General features: G+C 44.2%; 1 protein-coding gene across 1 annotated transcript in view; it reads left to right on the forward strand.

The window, feature by feature from the left end:
• Positions 1-17,094, forward strand: part of CCKAR (cholecystokinin A receptor) — a 385,208-nt gene that overhangs the window by 99,396 nt on the left and 268,718 nt on the right. Inside the window, exon 3 of the mRNA XM_069630334.1 lies at positions 13,486-13,747. Coding sequence (XP_069486435.1) covers positions 13,486-13,747 — 262 coding nt within the window. The remainder of the gene's footprint in view (positions 1-13,485; positions 13,748-17,094) is intronic.

Genomic DNA, 17,094 nt, shown 5'->3' on the forward strand with positions numbered 1-17,094 from the left:
CCCTGCTATCTGTTCAAAGGCATCCAGTTCCGCTAAGGTGGCCGGGAGCGAGGTTTGACAGCTGGTGAGGGAGATCATCACGTCATCTGCGTATAGTGATATCTCGAATTGTTCTGTTTATGTCCAACCTTGTTATATTATTGTTCAAGCAAATTCTGTGTGCGAACGGTTCCATCACGAGGCCAAAGATCAGTGGGGAGAGCGGGCAACCCTGTCTTGTCCCACATGAGAGTGAGATCGGGGCAGAGAGCTTTTGGTTCACCCTTAGAGAAGTCTTCAAGGCCTGGTAGTTGGCTTGTAGCATCTTGCGAAACGTAGGGCCGAACTGAAAGGCTTCCAGCGATTTCCTCTCCTTTGTAATGTGATCCCTTTTGGTTTTGCCAGTAATAGTCCTGACCGCATTGTTCTGGACAATTTGGCATTGCTTAATGCACTTGATGCTAGCTCCCATCATGAGGGAGTTTCCGTAATCAAGTCTGGGCAGGACAATAGCTCTAGCAATAGTAGGCCTACTTCGGTTTAACAATTTTTGGTAGTACCGGCAAATTTGTAGGTAGACACCAAGGGTCTTTACTTTATCCGATACCTTGACTGTTGTATTTTTGATTTCAAATGACTTGTAGGCTGGATCAAGTTTGGCTCTAGATTGGGTAGATCCAAATACCATGAATTCTGTTTTACCTCCATTGAGGTACATCCAGTTGGACTTCATCCATGCCTCAATGGAGTTATATATTGTATTGAGCTTGTCGTTGTCGTGGTGTGCCGGCCCGTTAGCTCCATAACTAGCTGCATGTCATCTGCGAAGTTGGTGGAAAATATGCCCATGTTGGTAAGGAGGGTGCAGAGACAACACATATAGATATTGGAGGGGTGAAAAACTAGCTCCCTGAGGCAACCCACAGTCTACTGGTTGGGAGGCAGATGAGTGTTCGCCCCATTGTATCTTGGAACTTCTGTTACCAAGGAACGAGGAGATCCAATCAATGGCCTCTCGGAGCTTCTGGTGATCTAGCCAATTGAAAGTTGCCGAGAGGTCCAGTAAAATGAGCAAACCAGATTTACTCCTATCCATTATCTCTCCAGCATTTTGGTCTGGAGGTCCAACAATGCCGACTCAGTTCCTTGCGCCTCTCTGAAGCCGGGTTGTTGGGCATGCAGGAGATTGTTTTGGTCGAAGTATTTTTGTAGTTGGCCTGTAGCAACTTTGTCCAGGATCTTTAACAAAAAGTTGCAATTTTTAATAGGACAAAGGTAAACTGGATCACGTTGGTCCAGACCAGGATTTTCTGCTAGTGGAGTCACTGTTACCGTTTTGATAGAGGTAGGCAATTGGAGGTCTCTAAAGCAGGCATTGACCATACAGCAGAGGAAAGGGGCAAACAACTCAGCGTTATCAAGTATCAGCTTTGGTGGTAAAATATTTTCTGTGCATGAAGTACATCTGGTAAATGATAGGGTTTTCATCATCTCATCCACAGAAATTGGAGAGAAGTGGAATTTCGCTATTTCAGAATTCTGGTTGTATGACAAGATCAAGCCCAAGTGGTAGGTGTTTTGCTTTGATACAAGCTCTAATATTTTCTCTTGCCTTTGATATTTTATTGGAGAAGGCAGTTTGGACAGTCTCACAGTCTCTTTGAGATGGTTGGAATGGAGGAGATAGAGTTTCCGGCTTTTCAACTGATTTAAGGATTTGAAACAGTTTGCCTGTTGAATTAGATGCAGAGGTAATCTGGTCATTATAATAATTCTTTTTAGCTAATGTCACTTTTTCTTTGTAAATATGATCGAATTTTTTCCAAGTTTCCTTTTCGATAGTGGATGGATTTTTATGCCATTTCCTTTCTGCTTTTCATTTTTCTTTTCTAAGTCTACAAGCTTCTGTGTTAAACCAATTTTGGTGGTTTGTATTGGGTCTTGCTAATTTCTGTTTGAGTGGAGCATGTTGATCAAGTATTTCCTTAAAGTGATCATTAAAGGTGGTTATTAATTTTTCATCCTCGCTCCTGGCATTCATGATGTTTGAGACGCCTAGTGCGAGAGTGACTGGTGAGATCTTTTTAGGTTTCTACTTAGCATGGGTTTGGGATAGTTATTCAGTTTATTAACGATGTTGTGAGGTCTGAGACTTAAGTCGATTTTATAGTGATCAGTCCAAATGCAGGGATAGGTCCCAAGAATTGTCATGTTCACATTATTAGATATAGCCCAGTCAAGCTGGTTTCCACTGTTTGCGGTAGATTCTGTATTAACCGCTTGAAAATCAATAGCATTGAGATCTTACTCTAAGAGAATGGCCTCTTTATCTTGCAGGCTTCCTCTCTGCCTATTAAGGTGCCCAAGTACAATTGTCCCTGTATTGGGTCCTTTTAAAGAGTTTAGAAGGTGGACTAACTCTTCATTAAAGTCAGATATCAAGGAGGGTGGTCTGTAGATCGCGATTATTATTTGTGGGTCTCAATTTTAGCATAATTATTTTGCAACCATTGCAATGAGTAGGTGAGGGATAGAGAGCCAACTCTTGTTTGGTTATTATAGCCACTCCTCCCCCTTGCCAATCTCCCTGTTTATACAGTATATATTGTATCCCTCTGGAACTGCAACATCCACGTAGGATCTACGGGTTCTTGTAGCCATGTTTCCGTAAGAAACAATATATCAAGTTTGTCATTAATGATGTAATCTTGAATGTCCTGTGCATGCTTGTTCATAGACCTCGTATTGAGGAGTCCTATCTTAATGTTGGAGGGATTTAATAGCAGTGTCCTCTATTTTGTATCTGTCAAAAATGGGTGGAGCAGGTCCACGGGTTGGTGGGGTTCCTAGTGTAGTGTTAGTTGGGATGGTCTTTTTGGGCTTAATCTGGCAAATTATATCAAGTGTGTCTCTTGGAGGAACACCACTGAACTGTGGAGATCCTTCAGGCACTGGAATGTGGATTTACACTTCTCTGGTGAGTTCAGGCCCCTAGCGTTCAGTGAGATATAGCACAGCTTCAAGTGTGGTGGGGGGGCTTCCTGCCGTCCCTCTTCAATGGTCAGGTGGGGGAAGCTGTTTGCGGGTTTTGCCTTCTGGTGCTGTGCTTCGAGTTCTGTCCTGCTTCAACCAGGTTTTAATCTTATCCAATCCATGTCCAAACGTGGCCCGGGAACCAGAATGACCAATAATAGACCATTCCAAAAAATCAAAAACCCAAACAAAACCAAACTGGGCTCAATGGGCCTTGGGCTGGAGTGTGTGTCCATTCACTCGGCTGGGGCATATAGTGGGACGTCTGAGTGCCGAAAGTGTGTTCCGGCACAGAGACCATGTTACTTCTTGCTCCCCCTCCCTCCCTGTGTGTGGGGGGGGGTGAAACTTGTTTTAGGTGGCAGGTGGCTTCCCGCCTTGGGGACTTTCATCCAGCGATTTCACTGTGACTTCAGGGTCGAGCCTTGTTCTTTATCTGGGGACGGATTCATCGAGTCTTCGTCTGGGGATGCTGGTTCCCCTCCTATGATTTCTCCTGCCTCTTCGAGGGAGTGGATTATATGTGTTTGGCCTTTGAATGAAAATTGAAGTGCTACTGGGAAGAGCCACCGGTATTTAATTTGTTGGTCCTGGTGGAAGAACACTAGCAGCCTAAGGGCTCTATGTCGCTGAACTGTAGTGGGTGCCAGGTCCTGAAAGATTTGTAGAGAGGCCCCTTGAAATGTTAAGTCCCCTTGAGCGCGGCTTGCAGACATTATTTCCTGATTTGTGGAAAAGAAATGGTCCCTGGAGATTACTTCGGGTGCTTCTGTTGTTGGGGAGCCTCTACGGCCTCGTAGTCTGTGGGTGCAATCCAGCATGAGTAATGATTTGCCGCAATCGTGGAGGGGGGTTTGGACGAGGTTGCTGATGTAAGCCGGCAGGGCCCAATCTGATATCAAGGCTGGGAACCCTCTGATGCGAATGTTATTCCGGCGGGCCCTATTTTCCAAATCCTCCCGCTTGCGTTGCATGCTCTCGCTGTTGTCCTCTAGGGTTTGGAGTTTCTGCTGCAGGTCTGCAATTTGCGTCGAGTGAAGCAGGATCTGGTCCTCTGTTTCTCCGACCCTGTGTTCCACTTCCTCCATTCGATTATCTAGCCCATCTATTTTAGCTGATACCTCTGTCACACAGTTACGGAATTCCATCTTAATGTCCGCTAAAAGGGCTTGAATATCGTCTTTTGTGGCCCATTGGCCCTGGGATCTTTCAGGCGATGTGGCATGGGCTCGATTGGGGTCCGCTTTCCTAGATTTCCCCTGTATGTGCAGCATGCTGGCAATGTCCGCCGATTTCGTAGACTTATGTTTGGCCATCGTGGTGTAAAGGTGAAAGCCAGACGTGGCGATGGTTATGGGTGGCTCAGAGTCTCCGGCTCGTGTCCCGATGTGCTGTAAGGCTCTTGGGGTTACCTGGGTTATGCGATGGCTTTGTGTGGCTCCAAGTCTGTATGCCCCTGGAATCCGACCGCTGTCTTTCTCCACAGATTCAGGGCGGCTAGAGTGTGGCAGCGCAGCATGGGGCTCAAGCGTTCTCCAGCGGTGCTGTACTAAGAATGCTGCATAGGCCACCATGCGCTGTGTGCTGGGGATGGGGGTGAGTTCTGGCTGTTGGCACCGCCGAGCTGACCGTTTGGAGAGATCTCCTCTGTGTGTGGGGCCTATGCCGGCTCCTGCTGCCGTGTGGGCCTATGCTGGGTTGTGTGGTACATTATAATGTGCTGCCCATGTTCTCTGGCCCCGCTACGATGCCTGGGAGGGCTCCGGCAGACCAACGTTGTACTCATAGCCCTCTCCGAAGTTGCTGTGCTGCCTTGCCCTCCCTCTTACACCCTGGCCTCGTCTGTGAAAAGGTTTGCCTTCTCACATGCTGGTGGTGTTGTTTAGCCCATTACCTGATCTTTCCTTTTATTTAGGACATTTGAGTGGAGGGTTCTAGATAGAAGAAAGTGGACCCCATATAGCAGGCCCCTGGCAGGCTTATTGTAAATTCTGCTCAATGTGACGCAAAAAACTGTTTGGTTTTTTGTACAGTTCAGATATCTTTCTGCACATTTAGAAATAACTTAACAAGCCTGTATTTTGGGGCATATTTAAAGCTTTAAAATACAAAAGAGACACCCAGGTAGAATCTTTTAGGATCACATCAATTATTTTTCTGCCACTTACATATGTCCCTTGATGATGGAGACAATGAAGCTACAATCATTCAATGTTTGAATAATACACTTCTATAACATTTTATTTTTAAAAATTGTCTTGTTGAATTACAGTATTGGTGCAGTTTCCAAGTCAGTTCTATAAAATGGTATTCTTTTAGTTCATGGTTAGAACTGGAAAAGAATGCTGTAAAATGCTGAAATTGCAGAGTGGGTGTAAACCCCAGCGTCACCTCTTAACCAATGTGTGAACCTGGGCATCTCATTTAATCTCGCATTGCTTAATTTACCAGTCCCTAAACCTTTCAAAATAAATTATCACCCTTCAGAACTATTTCATTCTCAGGGTATGATCTTAAAAAATATTCGCTGGCTGTTGTGCTGCTTCCTCTATAATCATAGTGAGCATTGATATAATGCACACCAAAGCTGCGTGTTCTTTTGTTCTCTAATGGCAACACTCCTTGAAAACCATGATCCTCTTCTAATCTGCGTCTGTCTGGATACAGACACCTTCCCAGCAGCATGTATTGTTCATCCACTATGTATGCTATGCTATGTGTAGCTTCCTCCTTTCTTCCTCCTGACCTGCTGTATTCATGCTTGAGTACTTCTGCATTCTGTGAGGCGGCTAATCTGAGTCATCTCCCTATTTTGGATTTTGTGCACCTTTTTTAATACAATAAGTGTCTTGCTTTTATACTATGGCCGGTATACCTTTCTCGTGGCTGCTATTGATAAATATGTCCTGTACTTATGCTAGAACACAGGGACCCGTGTTGTGGACTGTTAATGTTGCACTGAAATGCTACTTGTTTATTATTATTATAATTGAGGCAAGAATTAAGAGGATAAGTGGAATAAAAAAGGATTAACCATGCTTATTTTGATTGCTGCAAGGCAGCATTCCAAGCTATGCGTCGTGATTGCAATAAGAGAGTGTCCAATCAGATATTCTGTATCCCTTAATTAATTTGGTTCGGTGTAGGGGCGCCCCAAACATGTCTGTACCGTGCCTCAAAAGTGTTTAATATGGTCCTGTTCACTGTAGGTGGATCAGGTAGACTGCTGAAGTTGACTACACGTTTTGTCTTATCCCTTTTCCATTATCTGTTTAGAGCTGCTCCTCCAGTCCCATGACGGCTCTGTGAGTAAAGACAAGGTCATCAAATGATGGGTTTTGTAGGGCTGAAATTTGGGCTTCGCAGTCCCAAATCTTATTTTGGCTCAGATTGTCTTCATCCAGTGTATTACTGAACAAGAGACTGCTCTTTTACTTTGCACCCATTCAATATGGGTTATGCCTTATTTACATTTCATTATCAAAGTCTCCTCGCTCGTAAGAATATAGGAATGTGATGAGGAAAAGGCATGAAGGGATTCCAGCTCTTCATAGTTCTGACCCCTCACACTCTTCCTGTTGTTAGCCCAGTCTTTGAGAAGGGGAAGAGGGCCTTATAGGCCAGCAACAAGGGGATGAGCACAGCAAGTCCCCAAAAAGTGTATAAAATAAGGTGTGGCTAGCACAGATTTCTGGATGATGAACCTTCCATATTGTAGGACTGCGACGATGAAGAGTTGGACTCAGAGTAATAAAGATTACTGGTAAATGATCTAGACATTTAATAGGACTGAGAATCTACCTGTAAGTGGGCGGACAGGAGAATGAATCACAATGGGAGTTAAAAGTATAGCCACATGCTTACATTTTGAAAAACAGTAGGAGCCCGCATCAAATAGGGTGGCAGAGATCTTTTTGTTCACATACACATGGTGGCGATGGCATCACCTTTGACCCGCCCCCAATTGTTATTCAAACAATTGGTGAATGTATTTTAACGCTCTACCACCTGGCTTAGTTGTAATGCTTATAATGGGGCCGTGGCAGTGAGGTCGCATGTGTTTATGGAGCGCACATTTTTTGCTGGAAACAATCTAGGTGGCACTGCCAGACCCAGAGTGAGGCAGAGACGGCCACTGTTATATCCGCCCTGTGCCCCGCTACGCGGTGACGCATGGCGTCTGAATAAAAGCCCCGCCCCCGCACAAGGGAGGCAGTTCCGGGCACAGACTCCATCAACGTGTGGTGTGTTTAATTTCGCTCCGGCTGGAGCTGCGCCACTGCGGCCTACCTCAGAGGCCTACACCGTTCTGCCTCCTCGCGGAGCCAGAACATAACAGCCACTTAGGTTCCAAGCTCAATTGCTTCAGCATCAGACTTATGAATTGGATCCTGCCCTACAGGAGTACAAGGTTGAGTAGAGGCTAAGCTGATCGAACGTGATTGAACTAAATGTGTATATTTCACCTTAAGGGAGCCGTATCAGTGTTACCCCCTGAGCCTTGATTGGAGGGGGTGGGCACGGCAAGACTGCTTGGCAGACACAGAAATAGCAGTGGGAAGCACAGGATGCTAAAGCAGAATGTTGCAAAGGCAGCAGATTAGGTGACTGTTGCTGAGTTGTTATTTTTCCAATTCCTGCTGTAAAATGTGTTGTTTTGACCTAGGGACGTGTATGCTCCTTTGCTTCTCTCTGGGAACCTCTGCCCCCTTAGCGAAAATCAAAGGCTGGCTCCCATGGAAAAATACACTTTTAGTTCAATTGTCCTTTCACAAGACAAAAGTGCATTGGCCTTCCCAAAAAAATAATTCACTCCAGAAAAATAACCTGGCAGCAGCCCTTCCAATAGCTTCGCTGGCAAAGTATAAATGGTGCTCACCATTTAAACCCAAACCTCTATGGTGAAATATTCCCTGGAAATATTCCCAGGATCCCAATAAGAAACATGTGCTTGGTGTGACAATTCCTAGGATAAATTGTCATTTGTACTTTCTTGCACCAGTTTTTTCACCAAGCAAACACAAAACCACTAACCTGGTCAGACGCAACCGGCACTTTTGATGTGAGGAGAAGTATACCCAAAGGACCCTTATTCCCCCAAAACAGAAAGGTTTAGGGGAACAAGAATCCCCCAGGGAAACCCTCTGGGAATAAAATCCTGTCGCTGAAGTCTGTTGTGGTTCTTGAACTGGATATCTCCGGGTCTAGGCTGTCGTGGTATGAAAGGAAGGGAACTTCTCAGGTGTCAGCCTCCAATCCTCTAATCAGTTCAGTATATAAAAAGAAAAGGTAGTTAGAGAGCATGTGAAAACAGATAGATAATAACAGGAAAGAGATATTAAGGTGACTACCTTCTAGTCAGGATACAGACGAAAACTGAGGCTCTTCTATTCAGTACCATACGGTACTCTGTCTGATGGCTAATGAAAACAGATAGATGCAGAACAGAAGATTTAGAAAAGATGAAGTCTTCAGATATAGAATGGAGACTTGTGTATCCGTGTCACTAATACCTTGTGGAGAAGTGCAGATCTACTGCTTGCAGGAATCTGAGTCTGGAAACGGGAACTTGCTTGGAGAATGACAACTTCTTTAGCTATGGATCAGTGAAAAAAGGACACAGTAAGTCCCGGACTAATGATCGGAGAATCTCTATCAGTCCTGATACTTTCCCGGGCGAACGTTCCTGACCAATCTATGTCTATGAGGCTGTAAGTCTGCCGCACTTGGTAAAGACTGTGTGTGATGAGAACCGCCGCTGCCGAGCACACAGCAGAGCCGGCGGGCTTCTGTAACGCTGTGCCGGATACAAATATCGGAGCGATCTAGTCTCGGGGGAAATTCGGATAAACAGGAAATGAGTAACCTATAAAAGTAAACAAGAATGAAAGTGAAAGATTGCTAAACACAGACAGAGGAAAGGAGTGAATTTACGAAGCGTTGGAAACGAGGAGTAGCAACGCGCTAGAGCTTCGTTCTTGATTCCTGAAAAGCTTCTCCTGGCAACATGGGCGGAGCTTCCATGGTCACAGAATACCATGCTGCTAGACTGCTAGAGTGGGAACAAACCGTCATCTTGGCAGTAAAAATGGCTACACAACAGGAGTGAGACGTGACACTGGGAACCTGGTAGGCAAATATTTGAGGAAGCTTGTGGGCCTCCAATTCTTAAGGGCCGGTTACTTCCACCCTCTGGAAGAAAATAAATGGGCTGATGCTGCCAACCCACATGTATTCTCTACTTGTACCCTGAAAAGCAGCACATGACTCCAACTATGGAAAATAAACTCCAGTCTCCAAGATTACAAACTCTTGCCACATCCTGGGCAAATATTCATAACTCACTTGACCTCATCATTTACCCTCCACCCCCATGTTTGGCTTTCAGCAATGCTGTTTTCTAAACCTTTCTTGAGGTACACAAACCATAAACCCACAAATATATAAATCCTTATAGAAATGTTTTGGGTCATAAAGTGTACATTTGTGGCATTTATTTCCCAAACTTGAATGGACGGCTACAGATACCAGAATTCAGTTCAGCAGGGGCAAACAATAGCCTTTGGGTTTTGAAAATGTACATTCAAGACTCATAACATTAACAAAGGTAATGTTTGTGTTGCAACGTTTGACAAATGCATGCTTCATGTATGATGTGATGTGTGTCTTTAGCTCTGGGCACTGGGATCTTCCACCTGCACGGTAAGCCTCTCCCTCCCCTGCCTCTCTGCCCATTTTATTTATTTACTTTTCCTTGTGTTTTCCCTCTGCCGCTGCAAGACCTTTTTCGGCCCCTTCCCAAACCGTCCTTCCATCCTCCGTCCAACCCGACCACTGTGCTCCCTGATTGGGTCTGTGCTACTGCACGTGGCCGGAGATATCGTGGCACAGAGAGAGTCTCCATGTGCAACCAATCCAGGCCTTTCTTTAGCTCTGGGCACTGGGATCTTTTACCTGCACAGTAAGCCTATGCCTCCCCTGCCACATTGCTTGTTTTATTTATTTATTTTTCCTACTGTTTTCCCTCTGCCATCGCAGGACCTATTTCAGCCCCTTCCAAGACTTTCCTTCCCCCTTCTCCCTACTCGCCCACTGTATTCCCTGATTGGGTCTGTGCTACTGCACGTGGCCGGAGATATCGTGGCACAGAGAGAGTCTCGATGTGCAACCAACTCAGGCCTTTCTTTAACTCTGGGCCCTATGATCTTCCACCTGCACTGTAAGCATTCCCTTCCCTGCCGCATTGTCATTTTATTTATTGACTTTTCCTTCTGTTTTCATTCTGCCGCTGTGGGGCCTTCATCAGCCTGTTTTCTCCAGACCCCAGACCCTCCTTCCCTCCAAATCCCAACCCACCCACCGTGTTCCCGGATTGGGTCTGTGCTACTGCACGTGACTGAGATATTGTGGCTCAGAGAGTGTCTCCATGTGCAGCCGGCCAAGGCCTTTCTTTAGCTCTGGGTCCTGGGATCTTCCACCTGCACTGTAAGCCTCTCCCTCCTTGCCACGTTGCCCATTTTATTTATTTATTTACTTCTTTACTTTACTTCTGTTTTCCCTCTGCCACTGCAGGATCTTTTTCAGCCCTTTCCCAGACCATCCTTCCCCCTCCTCCCAACCCGCCCACCATGTTCCCTGATTGGGTCTTTGCTTCTGCACATGGCCGAAACTCTCTCTCTTCAGTAGCTCCCCCAGGGTAGCCTTGACCGGGCAGCAGGCTAAGGGCCAAAGTCAAAGGGAAGCTCCTTTTTGGGGCAACTCTCATCCCCGTTTGTCCCTGTTCACTAGTGACAGGTGGACAGAACATCCTGCAGCTACAACTCAGGCAAGGTGGTACAGGTGGTGAGCACAGCCTTTACTATGCTCCAGTAAAACACTGCCACATTTACATTACTATCATTCGCTCCTAGCACGATGTTGACCTATGGTGTACACTCACCTGTTAACCTATGTGTTGAACCAAGAGGGTAGGCAGAGCATGACACTTGGAGATATGACACATTTAGCCTTGTTTGAACCATTGTGACGACGGCCATGGTATTGCGCTCGGAGGCATTGTGGAAGTGGTCCCTGTCTCACACGAACTTTGAGCACCGGCAATTTATTGCACTTGGATGGATTCTGGGATTGGGCAATGTATTGCACTTAGATGGATTTTGGGTGGGGGGCAAGTAGTGAATTGCACTAGTGGAGTGGACAATGTATTGCTGTTGGATGGATTTTGTCGATGGGCAGTGTATTGCACTTAGATGGATTTTGAGGGTGGGCAATGTATTGCACTTGGATGGATTTTGGGGGTAGGCAGTGTATTGCACTTGGATGGATTTTGGGAGTGGGCAATGTATTGCACATGGATGGATTTTGTGGGTGGGCAATATATTGCACTTAGATGGATTTTGGGGACGGGCAATATATTGCACTTAGATGGATTTTAGGGGTAGGCAATGTATTGCACTTAGATGGATTTTTGGGGTGGGCAATGTGATACACTTAGGTGGATTGTGGGGGGTTAGTAATGTATCACACTCAAGGTATTTGTGAGAGTGGACAACATGTTGAACCACATCACTAGAAAGGCGGCCATTGCATCTGCCATTAGATGATGTATAAGTGTTGCCAAGGTTTTTGCTCTGTGAATATCCATTAGGGTAGCCAACATGTTACACTTAGAAGACATGTGCAGTTGGCCTTTGTGCTGCACTTGGAATAATTCAGGAGGGCGACCTGGGTGTTGCTCTCAAAGGATTGTGTGAGGGTAGCCATTGTATTGCATAGATTGGAGCCTTTGCACCAGAGGATCTCTTGGGATTCCCATTGCATGGCACTTGTAAGGGTTTGTCAGTTGACCAGGCTGCTCAACTTAGTCGAGTCCATGCGGGTAATCAAGATATGGATTCTAGGCGATTGGAGAATGTGTTCCACTACAGTGAATGCAGGTGTTTGCAGAATGCTGCCTTTACGGTTAGGCGGGGTCCTGAATGTACCCACTTAAAGATAGCCGGAAGCATGCAGAATTTATCCACCATCATTTATCAACCAAGATGTTTTTGAATTTTTGCAGAATGTACCAATTCTAGGCTTTCATCGCATTATAACCAATGCATTTTTTCATTGCGCACTCCATGCTTTTGCAATTAGCCAAAGGCGTGGCCATACTCCTGCATGCATCTGCTTCCACATGCAATTCGAATGACACTTTGCACAACACTTCTGTCATAAGGATATAGATGCACACATAACTGGCCATCCTCTTACACACCCACTCCAGCTTATTTCCCTAGTGTGCATCTCTCCACCCATACACATGTCAATTAGGCATGGGTGGCTAGCAGAGACTCGGCCATGTCCTTATAACCTTTAATGCCCATTATTCACACATGCATAGTAGCACCTCCTAACTTTACCATATTTCGGACTCTGGTCCCTCTGAGGGCTTTCAACCTACAGCATGTTGGGACCATACCTATGGTGAAAGGCTCTATACAACTGACGAAATGAAATTAATTTGTCCTTGGGAGGTGATGGTAAAATTATTTTAATACAAACGTGGCCATCACAACCCCAGGAACAAAGCATTAGCATTGTAAGGAAGCTGGGTGTTAGCGCATTAGCAGAAAGATTGAAAGAGCTGCAGCAGCAGCTCGATCTGCAGGCACACAGAGGAACCTCGATCGAGACTGCTGAATGAATCGAGGCAGGACTTTTACCTGTCCATCACGTGACAGGGTCCTCCATAACCGGAAAGTCCTGCTAAGTATGGGACAGTTGCCTACGCTACCGTCAACATTTATAGGAATCAATGCTATGATCAATGCTACATAGGAGAATAGCTCTCTAAAACAAACTTCTTGGCTCCATTTAGCGCCGCCCTCAACCGTGACCCTTCAAAACTGCCTGTAAAACCTACAGATTTTAGTCGCAATTTCAAGAAACAAAGGCTTGTATCGTGCACACATCTATGTTCTACTACTGTAAAAGGTGCAGACATTGCTTCAATTGTGCAGCCCAAACGTTACTTTATTTCTTCTTTTGTTATGGGTATATTTTCTTTACAGTGATATGTAATTGTGCTTTACTGGCGCTCCCATTAAATTTTTGAAAAATAAGGTCACTCGTTGAATGGTAAACAGCAAAAGTAATCAATGACATCACTATATTATCTGCATGTTGGAAATGCAAACAGTTTGTCTGTTCCATGAAGCCTAAAATTGGTTTTAAAAGCATAATGTTCCACTCCATTTAATTATTACAATATGCATCTGCTTTCCTGTGGACGCATGCAGAGGAATAAAGCCCCTCGTCACTTTCCATTACTTTAAAACACACAAAGAGCAATTGCAAATATTATTGTGCTTTTTTTTCGCTTTGCTTCATTAATTCAGGATAAGTGTGTAAATATGAAGAATCATTATATTCTCGTCTGTCAAGCTAGAGAATACGTGATCTGATTGTATGTATCTTGTTCACACGCAGGTATCTCTGTCAGCGTGTCCACTTTCAACCTGGTGGCCATCTCTCTGGAGCGATACGGTGCTATCTGCAAACCTTTGCAGTCCAGAGTGTGGCAGACAAAATCGCATGCCGTGAAGGTGATAGCGGCGACATGGTGCCTGTCCTTCACCATCATGGCTCCATACCCCATCTACAGCACTCTGGTGCCTTTCACGAACTCGGCCAACAGTACCAGCAACATGTGTCGTCTTCTTTGGCCTAGTGATGTCACCCATAAATCATGGTAAGAGACACTTCCACCATCTAAGTCCTCCATGCCTGCCCTTTTGCAGGTCAGTTTCATGGCTTTCCAGTGGCAGGTCCTTTTCTCGATAGATTGAGGCTGATCTAATGTGTACACATGGTTTCTAAATTTCCATTGGAGTCATGGTATTAGTTTCTGTTATCCTCTACTCTGTTAACTGAAACACGCCATTAGCCGCACCTGATGTTGAAGGTAACAGTATTGTAGTGGATGCAGGTAACAATGAAATGTCATTCACTCGTAAACGATAAACCACTCTTCAGTTCTTAACAAATAAAACATACCCCCGATTTGTTAACCAAAGAATATTGCATTTATACTAGATCCACAGGGAAGAAGCGTACATTGCCCGACCTTGCTTGTTTATCTTGCAGCAAAATTATGAAAATATACTATATCTTACATCCAAAGACCAGGAAAATTATTCCTCATAAAACATTACATGTTTAAATAATTAACTAGTTTATAGCTTCAAATATCTATGTTGCTAATTCTGCGTGGGACACCAGAAAACTAAAAGCAAGAGTAATTGAGGTACGTCAATGTTTAGGATATGTTATTGTTAATTTAAGCGTTGCCACATATTTAAAGAAAACGGGACAACACATCAGCCAACTATGAGATCCTTGCGAGCAATGGGTCAAATACAAAGTCAAGCTAGACACAGAGAAGACAGTGGTGTCATGCAAGTGGCAGAGCTGGAGATACCCGTTTAAAGAAATATGGACATTTACTTTGAACACACTTTCACCTGAAGGAATGAATTAATTTATTTCTGATTTTCCCACGTGTTCATTTTTCAGTTTTACTCCCATGTATGTGGCTAGTCCTTTTCATTTGATCTATTATCATTTTGAACAACGCTACACTTTGGAATTTCCTTTCTAAAGGTTTACCACACGTCCTCTCCGCTGTTCTCCGGCTTTTATGCATAATATTAGCTCTGTTTGTTTATTCACGCCTAGTCCTTCTTTCATTTCTGTATCATAAAATACCTGCACTGCCTAGTCAACTTTTTTTTATTATATATTAACTCTTATTTATTTCTGTATAATGTATTCATAAGCACTAACTTTCTGTGCAATTCTAATGCACTGTATTTTTTCCCATGTCAATTCGTCAGGCATGGTTCACAACGTTGTGTTGCAGTATTTCTTTTTTGGTCATTCTGGCTCATTTCCTTCCTGCAATTTGAGTTAAGGATATACGTGGCACAAAGGCGGTACTTATTGATTATATTGCTTCAGCCAAAATATTGGATTCTCTTTTGGTGTAAGTCTAGGTAAACTCTGCAGTTAGATTAGGTATAATTTTCTCCTTGATTGCCAATTACATTGAATCATACCCCGCACTAAGGGTAGTGTCTATGCATTATTTCTATGTCTGAGTGTGGCTTGCATGTCTCTTTTCATTTGCTAAACTGATTGCAAGCAGTCTATTTTGGAGTTGCAGGTGATACAGCTTGAGTGTCTCTTGGGCTGCACCTGCCAGTGACAACCAGGTAATATCCAGTGCATAGATCTGCAGCACACTAGCGTTGTAGACTAAATGGGATATGAACGAGGAAGCATTGTGATGACTGTTGATCGTAGAGTTCTAGAGTTGTATTGGCTCTGAGCAGATGCCACCTGGATTAAAGGCTGAATCAACAGCTGAACAGTTCACTAAACTGAATGTGGTTGTCAAAATGGTTGAATAATTAATTAATCTTTCATAACGCGTAAACATGGGACCTGGATTTCAATCTGCATTTCTCTGCATTGTCTTGCTTCTAAGGCAATTGTGTTGCCACTGACTTTTCCTCCTGGCCCCATGAATGTTAGTCGTTGATAAAAACCTGAGGACATTATTCTAGCACTAGCAGAGGGTCTGCTTTAGTTGCTTGTAGAATGAAGAGCACCATCTGCTGATATAGACAATAGGAGACAAACATCAGATGTGAAGTGTCATAACTTATCTTGTCTTTCTTCAAGCTGCTCCTTTGTCTCTAGGATCCACCTGCAGCTGATGCCAGATGGTACATGGACCCAATCCATTCCAGGGATGAGTGCTAAACACTCCGGTTGGCAATGAAATCACCAACCACGATTTATAATCATCATTGTTGGTTGTAATGTGACACATATCTGGCTCTGTGGGAACAAGAATGTAATTTTGGTTTCTAATGCCTGCAGAGAAATGTAAGAATCCAAGATGCAAGGGACTTCACACCCATGAACCACACTTTAGCTATAAATCTTGATCAGGTACTTCACATTTTCCTGCATTGGCAAAGTACACATCATGGGGACTATCTCCTGCTCAACCCATCAGTCAGAAACTAGCTACACACTTGTATCCTGAGGTAGGGCTGCATCATAGTTGAGCTGTGAGTGGCCCAGAATCCTCAAAAGGGACTTATTAGCTGATCATTGCATATACTGAACCCGCTTATCCATGCAGATGCCCAGCCTCTTGTGTTTATCCCTGACTCAAAAGGTTATTAACTAAAGGACACTTAGTCCTATAGACGTGGATTATTTTGACCACTTTCCTTACCATAAACTGTATAAGAAGACTTGCCTGTCTGCAAAAAGATCAAATGTATTTAAAATATATTTGTGGACATTTCTATATTAGATGGGATAACAAAGTACCTTGTTTGCTTGACCAGCGTGCACCTTTTATGAGTGTTGGGCATTGATCGATTGACCACTGCTAGCAGAAGGTGCGGCCAGGGAAGCCTATGGATCCATCCGCTCTGCTGCTCATATGAGTACCTTTCTCGACCCTTTAGCCTGTGTTGATATTGGCCTAAAACTGGTATTACGTTCAGCCATAGTTTGAAACGTGCTGCCCCCTGCTTTAAATGCACCCGATGATGTACCTGTTTTAGAGCTATTACAAGACCCTTTTCTTTCCCTTTTGGCTTGCCCCCTGTAATATTGTACAGGAAACATTAGTCATGTGGTTTTATCTGTACCGTATACAGTGGTTTGTTTTGGTTTTAACACAGCCAGCGCATAGATATTTCACCGGAGTGTGCTTCGTAAGGTGCATTAGCTTCTGTTTCTGTGTAACAATATATTTAGAGACTACCCTTAACATGGGGCGTTCATTCCCCCCAATTAAAGCGCCACGCAATATATAATTTGTCTGCTTCAGTCTAGCTCTGTCAATTACTCATATAGAGCCATGTAGATCCCTCCCCCTGGCTGGGTACAGAAAGAATATATATTTATCAAATAGTAGGCTCAATGAATATTTGCACTAAATGATTACACACGCCACCTTCTCTGTGGCACAAAACAAAGCTTCTACACAAAAATGCACTTTTGGGGATTTCA

The sequence above is a fragment of the Ambystoma mexicanum genome, chromosome 6q (genome assembly GCF_040938575.1).
Source record: "Ambystoma mexicanum isolate Mex_15411 chromosome 6q, UKY_AmexF1_1, whole genome shotgun sequence".
Lineage (NCBI taxonomy): Eukaryota > Metazoa > Chordata > Amphibia > Caudata > Ambystomatidae > Ambystoma > Ambystoma mexicanum.